The sequence below is a fragment of the Cucumis melo genome, chromosome 2 (genome assembly GCF_025177605.1).
Source record: "Cucumis melo cultivar AY chromosome 2, USDA_Cmelo_AY_1.0, whole genome shotgun sequence".
NCBI classification, from domain to species: Eukaryota; Viridiplantae; Streptophyta; class Magnoliopsida; order Cucurbitales; family Cucurbitaceae; genus Cucumis; species Cucumis melo.
In genome coordinates this window covers 1,748,142-1,761,121 of record NC_066858.1, presented here as the reverse complement: position 1 = coordinate 1,761,121, position 12,980 = coordinate 1,748,142, and the positions used below count along the sequence as shown (strand labels likewise).

Below are 12,980 nucleotides of genomic sequence, written 5' to 3'. Positions count from 1 at the left end.
AATGGCATTCAATATAACATGTCCCTACGGCGTACGTGTGAAGAGAGCGGCACGTGTTTGTACGAACACGTTTTTGCAAACAGAGGATCCCAGCTCCAAGACAGTCTCATGGAGTTTTCGTAGAAACAGAGACACGCCAATCTTTGTCATTTTTTTTTTTTTAAATTTCCCATTTTCTTGTTCTTCCATATTCAATCTTCGAGGAATCGTTGGTAAGATATCCATTTTCTTCTGGGTCCTCTCTCTTTTTTCTCTTAGCATTTATAATCTCATCTTTCATTTCTGACTTCAAACTGTTTGATGAAATGCTTGTTTAGCATTATAATGTGATCCACCGCCATTTTTTCACATACGAGTTTGACCACCAATAATATCTTATCTTCTTTATTTTATTTTATTTTATATATATTGTTTTGTTTCATCATCTGTCACGTCCTTCCCCCATTCCCCACTTGAATGCTGCTGCTTGCCAAAATCTTTGCTTGCTTCCCAACTTGCATTTTTTAGCTGTTTGATTCATCACCGTCCTTTTGATTCTGTGCCCACTCAAGTTTTTGATCTTATTCTATTTGCCATTTTGTTTCATTGTTTTCTGGGCAGTTCTTGCATTGGGTTTCTCCCCATTGTCATTTTTTGTTATATAATTTTACCTCAAGTCTGACTCCCATTGTGTTTTTGTATTACTCTGTTGAAAAAACCCTTTATCTATTGGTTAACTGGCCTGCCCAGTCCTATATTTAGAAGGTTTAGCTGGAGCTTGAACGTTGTCCTTTAAAAGAAAAAGGAAAAAGGATTGAATTTTTGTTTTCTTGTATGGATCTGTTTCTTGAAATATCTTTTTAATGTCAAACCAATTTGGAATATCAGGGGAATGATTGAGCTGGTTCATATTAATTTTTAGCCAAAACTTGACAACTAAGGAGTCGTGTATGTAACAAGCACTCACTAGCGACACAAATGGTTGTGATTAAGAAATATTACCTTCCCATATTTCCTTCTTGCTTGAAGGTTTTGTTTTGTACATTAGACTGTAACTAGTGAGAACAATAATTGTGAATGAAAAATATAAGAAACTATGATCTCGCCTTTATTGTTCTTTATTTTAGGATTTTCTTAAATGAAATGAATGTATACATTAATTAATCAATAAAATAATTTCTTAATTCTTACCTGTTACAGAGCTGTGAAGATCACTTAGAGGGAAAAAAACTTATAAACACACTTTTTCAGAAGAGACACCTAACAGACACCTTAAACATACTAAAATGTAATATCTTTATTTCATGTAATTTGTCGCTTTTCTGACAACACAATTGAGAACTAATTTCCATTTCAGAAAACCAAAAATAATATCATACAAAATATTCTCTTTCTGATGGGAGTATTAATCATTAGGAACTCCTAAATTATCACTATGATGCTTAATTAATTTTAAAAAATTATGTGATCCAAGAACCTCCACACCACAGGCATGTCAAAAGAGGGAGTGAGTCAAGCCCTTTAGGCTAATAATGATTAATTATATTGTACATGATTTGATTTTGTATCCCATTTTCTTTTCCAGCCAAACCCAACCAGGCTGGCTTGCCGTTTGCCAACAGAGTCTATGAGCTTGTGCATTGGGACTCATGAAAATGGGGTTTTGTATAAATTAGGATTCTTTTGTTTTCGTTCTCTCTCTCTCTCTCTTTTGTGGATCAGAGAAAGGCCTCGAAACTTCAACCAACCACATGATTGATTGATTGTCTTCTCTGCTTTTCTTTCTTCACAAACAAAAGCAGATTTTCTTTTAAAAAATTGAAGGATCTTCTTCTGCAGACTGCATGCATGCATAAACATGACTGCACAACAAATGATGAATTTATATATAAACATAGAGAGAGAGAGAGAGAGAGAAGCATGGTAGTGTCCTTTTCTTCTTCTTCTTAGAGAGAGAAGCATGTTAGTGTCCTTTTCTTCTTCTTCTTCTTCACATTTCATTAATTATATTTTGTTTGTATTTTTTTTGCAGAGTTTTAGCAAATGGCAATTGCCATGCGTGATATGCCAATTGTATTTCTGCTGTCCCATTCTAATATATTAAAGTGGCAACTTGGCACTATCTTCTTTGGCTGCTGTAACTGTGTAAAAACCGAAAGGGGGAAAATCTAAGGTCACATGCTCAAATCTTACTGGTCAACAGCTGCTCTGAGAGGTGTCAAAGAAAAATATGGGTAGAAAATTTGTTTCAATTCAATTCAAACTATTTTTAGTTGTTTAGTCGTGATTTTACAAAGACGGAATTGACAATCATAAACTTCTATCAACGGTGTTTATCATTAATAAAATTTAAAATAATTTTGATACATTTTTAGTTATTTTGATTTATTTTACTATATTTGAAAACATCTCAAAATAAACCGCAAAGACTGGAATCTAATTTTTATTGGACCAAAATTATAATTAGCTCTTATATTTTTTGTTTGCCTTTTTCAAAATAATAAGATAACTTGACCAGAATATTGTTACACTACTGATTGGTGTTAAGTCACTATTGTACAAGGAAAAAAGAATCCATATCTTGATGTCATGTCAACTCAAAAAACTCTGGACTCAGGTTGCTGTCAAAAGACACTGATAGATGATTGTTTTTGTATTCTCTTATATATATCCTTAGTAATTTGAGTTGGATGTACCGTAGCCTGTCTTAACATAAGAATCATGCAAAAATATATATTAACCCGACTTGACCCAAATTCTTAAATAGTTGTCTCTAGTGCACGTAAGTCAGCATGTGCCCGAAGCTATGGGACTTCTTTACACATCAAAGACAGACCATCGAGAGAAATACTCGATGAAGCATTTATCTTTATGCATCAAATTTCCATCATTCATATAAAAAATAAATCAAAATATTTTTAAAAAATTAGTTTAGAAGTTGTTATGTACAAATTATGATCAAACAATTTGGAGAATCCATAAAGATAAATGCACTTGAATATTTTTCATCCGAATGTATAAAAATTGAAAAAGAAGACGTTTGGGTTCTATCTTCGCTGCGTTTATCTTTGTGCAATCGAGATAGTTGTTCATGAAAAGGAAACCTTTTAATTATGTACTAAGAGATGTGTACATGAGATTAGGTGCAATATAGGTTATATCTAATCATTGTCCAATAAAAACTACTATACAACATCTATTTATTGTGTGCTACGTTAGTTGACTAACGTAGAATCCGCTAAGATTTGTGATATTAACGAAGAAAAAATTATAATGGAAACAAATAGATGGAGTATGATACTCATGTAGTTCTAAAATTCTCGGGATGATCACGAGAGTAGTTGTATGGTGACAAACAGTAGAGTCTTCCCCATGCTTTGGCTTCACAAACCCCATGAGACGACTGAGGATTAGCTGTTTCGAAACCTATTGGGAATTGAATTGCAAGTTTCTATTTTGTATGTACCTCCTCGGAAACTCACCCTTTGTTTTTTTAATCCTTCTTTTGTTTGCTTGTGTGTGTGTGTGAGTATATTTATTTATTACTCGAGGCTCACTCCACTCGAGGCTCACTCCCCCAAAGCTTCCAAAGCAATGCCAATGTGCTTCTGATTTTTATTAAACGAGCCAATGGAATGGCATCAAAACTGGAAGTATTCCCCCAGGCATGGGGAGGACATTGTTTTTGTGTTTTATATTCTCAACTTTCAGGTGGATTTCTTTTTTCAATAATGATGATAATAATAATAAAAGGCTTACGTTTTCTTTTTGTAGTGGAGTGGAGGACTCAACTCTTAGGATATCTTTTTATGCTAATGATAAAATATTATGAATAGTAGTAAGAAAAATCTAATAAAAGTGGTCCATCAAGGCGTTGGAAGAGGAGGCTATGAGTACTGTAACATCATCCTCTATAGGTGGAGTTAAAGTCAGTGGATATCATTCGTGCTCTTATTGAGTCATCCGCGTACTTGACTGAGACTAAAAACTTGGTTAAAGGACTTGCTTGAGTTCTCTTAGACGATGTTATTTTTTTGTTCATTGTAAGCATAAATGTAATTTTGTCATCCACTTTTTGGCACGTGGTGTTGCAACTTTGATTCTAGGCTCCCTCCTTTTGAGTGCCTTGTGCTCTCATTGAGGTCTATGGCGTCGTAGTTAGTTTGTTGCATAATAATAAAAAAAAAATTTAATAAATTTTTAATAGAACTTGAATAACTGGTACGTTTAAGTTTTCTCTTTTTGTTGAGTAAGACTACTTTTCAGTGTCTTTGATTAATTTTCGTGTTTAACATTTATTCTGGTTGGATTTAAGTACTTTGTTAGTTGAATGTTGAGTGATTTGTTGGCTGGTTTTTTAATGCTCTTATGATTGTCGAGTTTATGAAGATATGACGTTTTGATCTTTTGATCAAAGATATATATAGTACTAGTAAATTGAGATATATCAATTTGGTTTAAAACTCAATCAAATCTATAAAATATCATTATAAAGGATGGATAATGGTTTCCTACAAAAACTACAAATTGCAAACTAGACGACAATTAGCCAAATGTATTACATGTTTATCCATCAATCGGCAAATGGCAATTCATCGATAAGACTTAAATATATGATACTCATTTTCTATAAAAATAAATTAAATCATATATCAAATATTGGTAAATATAGCAATCAAGTCTAAAATATTGATAGTTATAACATAATGTGAAAGAATCTTTCAACGATAGACTATGTCGCTAACAAAATAACGGCTAGAAGGCACTTAGCGATATAGTGCATCGCTGATACAAGATTTCTAGAATTTATCGATCAAATTCCTTTAACAATTCTATACAAAAGATAACCACGAATATAAAAATTACGTACAAACTATTTACATGTAACATAATACTAAATCATAAGTTAAATATAGCAAATTTTATATCAAAGTTTATTTTTTATAGAAGTTTATTAGCGACGAAGTTAAAATATATCATTGATAGACTTTGTTATATTTATAATTATTTGGAAGAAAATGTTCCTTTAAGCATACAGTTAGTTATTATTTTTAAAAGTGCTACTCAATACAACTACCTACAATTCTATATCACCTTCACGTGAAAATGTACCAATCAAGATCAAAGTATTAATAGTAGATATAATTCAACGTTCAAATGATTAGTGATGAATTAATGAAAAACATACCGATAAATTATGCATGATGTCATTGATAGAAGTCATCACTAATAGCATGAGAGGAAGAAAACCGAAGGAAAAAATCAGAATGTTTTAAAAATTTACCATATGACCTGTCAAAGTTTGACATTTATGCAAATATTGTTTTCTTCTGCTAATATTTATGATTTGTGGTATTTGGTGAAATTTTAAGCTTTGAGTCTTAATCATATGCTCATGATTGGGCCTTGGGGTTCACAGTTACATAAATGGGCCTTGGAATTGAGAAATAGGCCCACAACAAATGTAAGTTCAACAGGTGGATTGGAGCAAAATCCTTCTAAAATATTGTAAAAATAGTTAAAGTTTGATATTTTTAATATTAAATGAAATTTACTAAAATGACTAAACTACCCAATTCATAAATGTGTTAAAAGCTTAAATCTCAAATTGTACCAATGTGTACCTTTTTTTTTTTTATTAGATTTAACAAACTTTTACTACCATTAGGCCAACACAAATACTATAAATATTCTTAAAACATTTTGAACGAAGGCCAAACAACCACCGCTCCCAACTAGAGATATCCATTTAACTCGTGAGGTTGGGATCCGCGAGGACCCGCTCCAAACGGATAGGGAATCCCGATTACACGAGAAACGGGTGAGGGAGTGGGGAAATTCTTTTCCCCGTTGGCAACACTGGGTCGGGGACGGGGAATACATTCCCTGACCCCGCCTTTGGCCCCAGCCCCGATATATATGTGATTAAATACAAATATTTTTTATTTAATATTCTTCCTTCCCTTTTTTTTTTTTTTTGTCTATTCCATTTCTTTATTCTTTTTTATTATTATTTCTATGTTGTGAACTTTAAAAAGTATAGGTATATGTTGTACCTTGAGTTGTAATTTGTAAACTTTTCTTTAAAAAATATGTTGTGTCCTGAAAAATATGATGTAATTGGAGGCTTTGTTAAAATACTTATTGATTGATATTTGATTTTTTTTTACATGAATGTTTTATTTTTATGGATGGATTTCTAAATGAATCTTTTAATAGTTGAATTTTTATTTTTATCAATAACGAGAATTTGATATTTTGAATTGTTTTAAATAAAAAATTGATAATATTCTATCAAAAATAAAACAACATCGGAAATGTATGCACATTTCAAGTAAATGTGGATTGGAAGATGAGATTAAACATAAAAAAAAAGGAACATTTCCCTCGCGAATCCTCGACCCATTCCCTGCGGGAAATTTGGTGGGGATGGGGAATGGTTTAGGGAGGCGGAGATGGGGAGTGGCATCCCGGTCCCGCCCCACCCTGTGGACATCTCTATTTCGAACACCCAATATCATCAAATCAACAACAAATAAAAGAAATGAACGAATTCTTCATCCACCATATGTGAAAGCTCTTTCAAATAGCTTTGAATCTAATTACCATAACGATGGAATTGAAAACGAAGAGACGAAGGAATCATTGAACTAGTCAACATCTCCATTACCATCGCAAGGAATAACCGCTCTACATTGGAAGTTCAATTTTTTAGTACTTTTTTTAGGTGTTGTATCAATTGGAACCTAAACTAATAATTCTATATAAATTCAAGACCTCGAACTTCAAATGTTCTCACTATATTATACCAATACTAACCATAAAATTTCAATTTCGTAAATATAAACATTAATCTAAACACAAAATATCAATAGATTATGGGTGCATTTGGTTTGTCTATGAAAAAATATATTTTTCAATAATACATTTCCTTTTAAATACTTTCTTACAAAAGAGTTTAATTTTGAAAGATTTTTTTATAAGTGTTTATACGTGAATTTCATTTGGTTTGTCATATATAAAAAATGATTATACTTAGCATAAATAACTACAAAACACTATTACCTAATTTCATAAAAAATACATATATTTTGATTTTTTAAAAAGAAATATACTTTGAAATTAATTGCATGATATATTGAAACTAAATGTGTTAAAATTTTAAAATTAGTAAAGTTAAAACCAAACTTTTTTTTTCGTATTAAATTTTTTAAATAATTTTATTTTAAAAGTAGAAGTATGTTGATACTTAAATTTACGATTATAAAAACTATAATCAATATTTAACAACAAAACATAGTAAATAATAAATTTTCTTAAATAACATACTAATATTTTTTTTTCTTTTTTTTAATTTAAGGCATTTTTGTAGGGGCATTATTATTAACAACCAACAAAAATAAGATGAAACATAATAATAGTAATTTATTAACCACTAATAATGACATTTTTGTAATTTTCATATAAGATGAAAAAAATTCAATTTCCCGATCAATCACTCTAAAATTCATTTCGTAAAAATATGATTTACACGAATTTTTCTGAAATGAATTCTTTTATAAATCAAATTCTAAAAAATACATTATTTAAATTTATCAAACACTATAATTTCTTTTGAAAATAGTTCTTTTCTTTTTGTAAAATTAAACCCTTCAAAATCTGAACCAAATACACCCCAAGTTCTATTAAGGATAATGAGATTTAAATGGATGAAACTGAAAGTTTGAGTTTGAAAAGCGGTAATATTTATTAAGTCATGAAATTGACTCCTTTAAATGTTAAAGTCGAGAGCGGAAGAATCTTCCCAAATGCTAAAACATGAAATATATGGCAGATAGTTACAAATTGTACCCATAAACTTTTAACATAAAAAATTGATCTCTCAAACTTATCCAAAATTTAAAATCAAGTCATCAAACTTACATAACTATATAAATTATACGAGTTTAAGAATTCGGGTTTTCATCTTTAATGGATCTAATTTTCCTCGTGTCTCCGATATTAACATTTTATAAGATTAGGACATAGATAAAGGTTTGAGCATGTAATTGTAATTACAATTATATGTGTTTTTTTTTTATTTTTAATTTCTTAAGAAAAGGTCGTTGAGTTTTTGTATTAAGAGAAGAGAAAACGAAAAAAGAGGAGGAATTCTCGAAACGGCCCTTGGTGGGTATAGCCTCCGTCTTTCTCATCATATCGCATCTCCGTATTCTCTCATTCACGAAACTCCGCTTAGCTCGCGGCGGCACACTAAGAAGCTAGCCTTACGACGAAGAATCAACCAGCAATTCACTCCGTCTCTTTTTTCAATTTCTTTTTCGTTTCTTTGATTTTGGATTTCTTAATCTGACATTCTAAGGTAAAAGTTCTGCTACTCATCTTTAGTTTGCATTTGATGGTTTTGTGATTTCACCTCTGTATTGATTCTTTTTAACAACTTTTTTCATCAGATCTCAATTCATTGTTTGCTGATGTACTCTTGCGGTCTCGTTATTCTTAGATCTTTTAATTAGTTTGATGGATTATTGGGTGTGTTTTGTATTTGTTGAATTTTGAATCTCGGCTTTGAAGTCTTGGTGTTCAGGGTTTAGTCATTAGGGAACCGTCGTGAGGTGTTTATTTTCTTTCGAAAGATGGCATTGGACACTGGGTTTTTGTTTCTATGTTGAAATTAGCAATATACAGCTTATTTTGCTTAATTTGAGGGGCTTTTTTTTCGGCGATTTTGTATTGTTTAATATCTCAACATTATAGATATCTGACGGTGGAATGTGGGGTCTGTTCTGCGAGGATTTTGGTTCTGGTTGTGGTTCTACTCTTGGCGTCATTATAAGTCGCAGTCAGTGTAGTATTCTACAGCATATATTTCTGGTTCTCTATGTCTTTTTGTACTTCCTAGAAGTTTTGACAGCTACTATTGACGCTTCCCTGAGTCATAGTTTCCTCGTTGGACTGCACTGTAACTTTGATCTGCTGTCACACAACATTTCTAACCTAATAAAATTGGGAAAGAATGAACTAGTAAGGGATGGCCTAATATGGTCGTTGAAATAATCACTGGTCCAAGCAGAACGATTCAAGGTATGTTGGCCTAGAAACTCGCAGATACAGAAAAACGTGAAAGAAGGAGAGGAGGCAACTCCTACTCGGTAATCTTAGTTTTTTTTTGCAAGTTCAGCAAGTAGGCGTGAATTTTTTAGCCTCCTTCAAAGTACCAACGAGAGACTTACCCACAAAGTTCCAACCCATTGATGAGTAAGACAAAAAGGTTGTCTCTTGGTTTTGATTGTTTCATCAAAGCAGTTTAAAGTTTCTAAACAAATTTCGTTGTCTTTGTTCCTAACCAACTCAGTGGTACTAGTACTACCTTCCAATTCCAATTCCAAAATGAAAATACTCATCTCTGTCAGCGTTTGCTCTCAAAGTTTTGATCCAGGGCCAGAACTGTATCAGTAGTGTAGGAATTAAAAATTGGGGTATAAATTCACGATTGCAGATTGATTTTTTGGAAGTAAAATACATGGGTCTGCAGTCTTTTGAGGGAATTCTCTCTCTCCAGTTGCTTCTTTTGAACTTCAAGTGAGAATGCTAATTCCCCTTGCCCTATCAGTCTCGCGTATTCTAACCTTGCCCAAGGTCTAAAAGTTAGAAAATTGACATTTTGCCTAAGATATTCCATGAAATGGGCTGATTTGAGAAGAACAAAGTAGCTCGCAAAGAGGTACGACAAAGAGGTCCGTTGCCGCGGAGTCTGTTTCGAAGGTTGTTTCTGTTTCAGCTGTTGATGTGAGGATGCTCTTTCGTTCGTTATTCATAAATCAAGTGGCTTGTTGAAGAGTCTTTCTTATCTGTTTGGATGACTCACTCTGATTGGATGTTGTTTGTTTGGATCTGTTTCATGAGTAGAAAACAGAGGGAGTGGCTGCTGTCCCGAGTAGGGTATGAGTGAGATTTGAGCAAGACCTATTTACTGATGACCACGAACCGAATCTCCGATTAAAGCAAATGTCAACATCACATGTCTTTTACTCAATATACTTTACACGTCTCCCTCTGATCCTTATAACAGTGCTATTCATGTCCATATTTACACCAATAAACCCACCAGTGATGAGTCTATGACTAATACTCTGTGGTAACAATCCCATCAGAGTACAATTAATTCTTTTGCTTGTAGTGAGCGTGCTGAGTGGAGCTCCATATCATTTGTTATCAAACCTTAATGGGGAGTTTTCCGTTTGTGGACTGCCTGGCAAAAGCTACCTTGCCCTTTTGATTGTACCGTTTCTGATTGCTACTTGGGCTTGTCGATCTCTCCTCTTATTTAGGCTTATGATGTTTTGAAAGGAAACTATGGTGTCAAATCTTCTTAATACTTCAGGCAGGAGGCACTATCTAGAATATTCATGATATATCTCATCCAAGTCAATGTGTGGTTAATCATTTAGTAAACGTTCATTAGATTTTATTTTATGTTTGATTTTGTAGATACTAAAACCCGGGAAGAGCTTGGTGGTCATATCATATGGTCCTAGGTTTAAGACCAAAATGCTATGATGTCAAATGTTAGGCCACGTTTGAACAATTGATTTTGAGGGGCTGATGAGTTTTTTTGGGAAATAAAAGATTTGTAAATATATAAAGTAATATAATATCATGATTAGTTAATAAGGATATTCTATAAACACCTTTTTCGCGTTCTTGAGTCTTTTTTTTCTCTTTTAAAGAAACAATTACATTGAATTACGAACATCTATTTACAAAAGGGATTGTTGATATATGATAGTTACAAAAGGCTTTCCCAATTTGAAGAAAGGGAACCATAGGTCCATAACTATCAGAAGCCTTGATATACTCGGCTGTTACAGTATCTCATATTATCTGTATACTGCTTTTCAGGGCATAAGACTTTAAACTAATGGCATCCAAGTTGGCTCAGTTACAATCCAAGGCCACTCAAGCATCACAATTTGTGTTAAAAAATGGGTGTTCTTACTACAAGCAATTATTGGAACAAAACAAGCAATATATTCAGGAGCCACCTACAGTGGAGAAATGCAACGAGCTCTCTAAGCAATTGCTTTACACTCGCCTTGCAAGGTCAAAGTTTCTACACACTCTTTTTGGCATATTATTTGATTTCATCGCTTTGCATCTTTTTGGAATTAGCTAAGAGTACCCATTCTTCCAACAATAATGCAGACTCAAATTTTTCTTGGTCTGTTGGTGAAATATCCTCTGTGCTTAGTCATTTGTGTTCTCTAGTTTCATTTTGTCTGTAAATGTTTTCCTCCTCCCCTCTTCCTCCACTTTCACTCTTACATTTTCTTCTCAATATATGGTATCATTTGTCTAGTCCATTTGACTGAATGAGCATAAGCCTCCTCTCCAGTCTTTAATCGACACAGTCTCTGGCTTCTAGAGTCCCTTTTTACACATGTAGTTTAATTTGTCTTTTATTCATAGGATGTTGTACTTAAAGTTGTAGTGCTGCGACCTTTATGAGTTTATGTCCGACTGTTGTAGAGAAAAAAAAAGTCAATGGATCCTAACAATATATATTGTCATAATTGGCATTGCTGGCTTTGAACTTCAAAATTCATGTATTTTAAGGTTTTTCAAATATATATAGCATCGGCTTGTTGCATAGTAAGTTTTCCTTCACATTGATGTCCATAGATTTACTTTATGTGCAATATGATTTATAGAGTTCAAATGGTTCTTGAAAGGCACCTTGAACTCGTTAGAATACTTCTGTAATTACACGTGATACTTATGTCCTAGCTTTTTAAAAAAATTTAGAAATATACGAAGAAACACATAATAAGTATCATAACAACTCCACATTTATATTTATTATCAACTCCCTTTGAATATATTTTATACTACCTTACATATACAAATTAATCATTAAACTGAACACAATACTTAAGCCATCTGGAAATCATCTTTTCACATGTGAGATACTCTATTGTACTCTTCTCATATGAGCTACATTACTTTTTTTTACGCATGATGGCAGTCTTTTAGGCTCAAGGCGCTGGTCCCGCGCCTTGTCCTTCACAAAATAAGTCATACCCCTTTTGTGAAGCCCCAAGGCTTAAACCCCAGGGCTTGGAAATTTTTCATTATTTTTTAAAATAGCAATAATTAGAGTTTTTCCTTGTTTATTAACTAAAAGATTTCAAAATTACTAAAGCCTAAATGCAATATTTCATGCATCTTGGAGTCTTTTTTTTTTCTTCTCATATTTCCTCTTCAACTATGCTTTCTCTTTTTATTTTAGTTGTTGTATATATAGTCTGCCTCACAAAAAAATGCTAGTGTTTTTCTTTCTCGCTCCTTACTTGTCCTTTGAACTTTAAGAAACACTTTATGATGGGGAAACCTGATTTATTATTGACATGGAAAACTATATTCTTCTGTAATCTTATATCTAAAGAAATTCAAGCAAATTCTGTGCGTGGAACATATGAGGCTAAAGGAATATCATTTTGACATGCATCTTATCGATACAGTATTCCAGGTCGATATGAATCATTCCACAAGGAACTTGATTACGTAAAACAATTATGGAAGAACAGACAAGATCTGAAGGTGGAAGATGCAGGCATTGCTGCTCTATTTGGTCTGGAGTGTTTTGCATGGTTTTGTGCTGGTGAAATTGTGGGAAGGGGTTTTACTTTCACTGGATACTATGTCTGAGGTTTTTCGCTTTGGGAAAACACGGCTCTAGTGTTCATTCTTAAGCTCGGTTTCCAGCACCGTTGCTGCTGTCGTTTGTACCACTCGAATGACTTGAATTCTGCATGAAATTTTGTTGTTTTCCTGCAAATTTTTTTAGAAGCTTAGTATTTGGTGAGGAAATCAGTTGATTACTTATTAATAATCCATGTTCCAAAATAACTTGGATGGATAATGATGCTGTTGCTTTATTTAATCTCCCGCAAAGTTTCTAGAATCATTATATAACATTTCAATTGATTTCATGTCAATAA

The 12,980-nt window shown here is 32.8% G+C and overlaps 1 protein-coding gene and 1 long non-coding RNA gene across 2 annotated transcripts; both read left to right on the top strand.

Moving 5' to 3' along the window:
• LOC103492294 (uncharacterized) lies at nt 1-2,345 on the top strand. The gene is made up of 2 exons (XR_538233.2): nt 1-212; nt 2,012-2,345. It is a non-coding gene; the product is annotated as an uncharacterized LOC103492294 (long non-coding RNA).
• Nucleotides 2,346-8,098: 5,753 nt separating this feature from the next.
• On the top strand, nt 8,099-12,980 carry LOC103492293 (uncharacterized). Its single transcript, XM_008452601.2, has 3 exons — nt 8,099-8,341; nt 10,882-11,082; nt 12,501-12,980. Exons 2-3 carry the CDS (start codon nt 10,901-10,903, stop codon nt 12,685-12,687), a joined length of 369 nt encoding a protein of 122 aa, XP_008450823.1. The 5' UTR covers nt 8,099-8,341; nt 10,882-10,900; the 3' UTR covers nt 12,688-12,980.

What these genes read in the sequence shown, in the direction of transcription:
- LOC103492293 (XM_008452601.2), top strand. Translation starts at nt 10,901, where the DNA reads ATGGCATCCAAGTTGGCTCAGTTACAATCCAAGGCCACTCAAGCATCA. An exon ending in CTTTACACTCGCCTTGCAAG is followed by an intron (nt 11,083 to 12,500) that starts GTCAAAGTTTCT and finishes TTATCGATACAG; the next exon opens with TATTCCAGGTCGATATGAAT.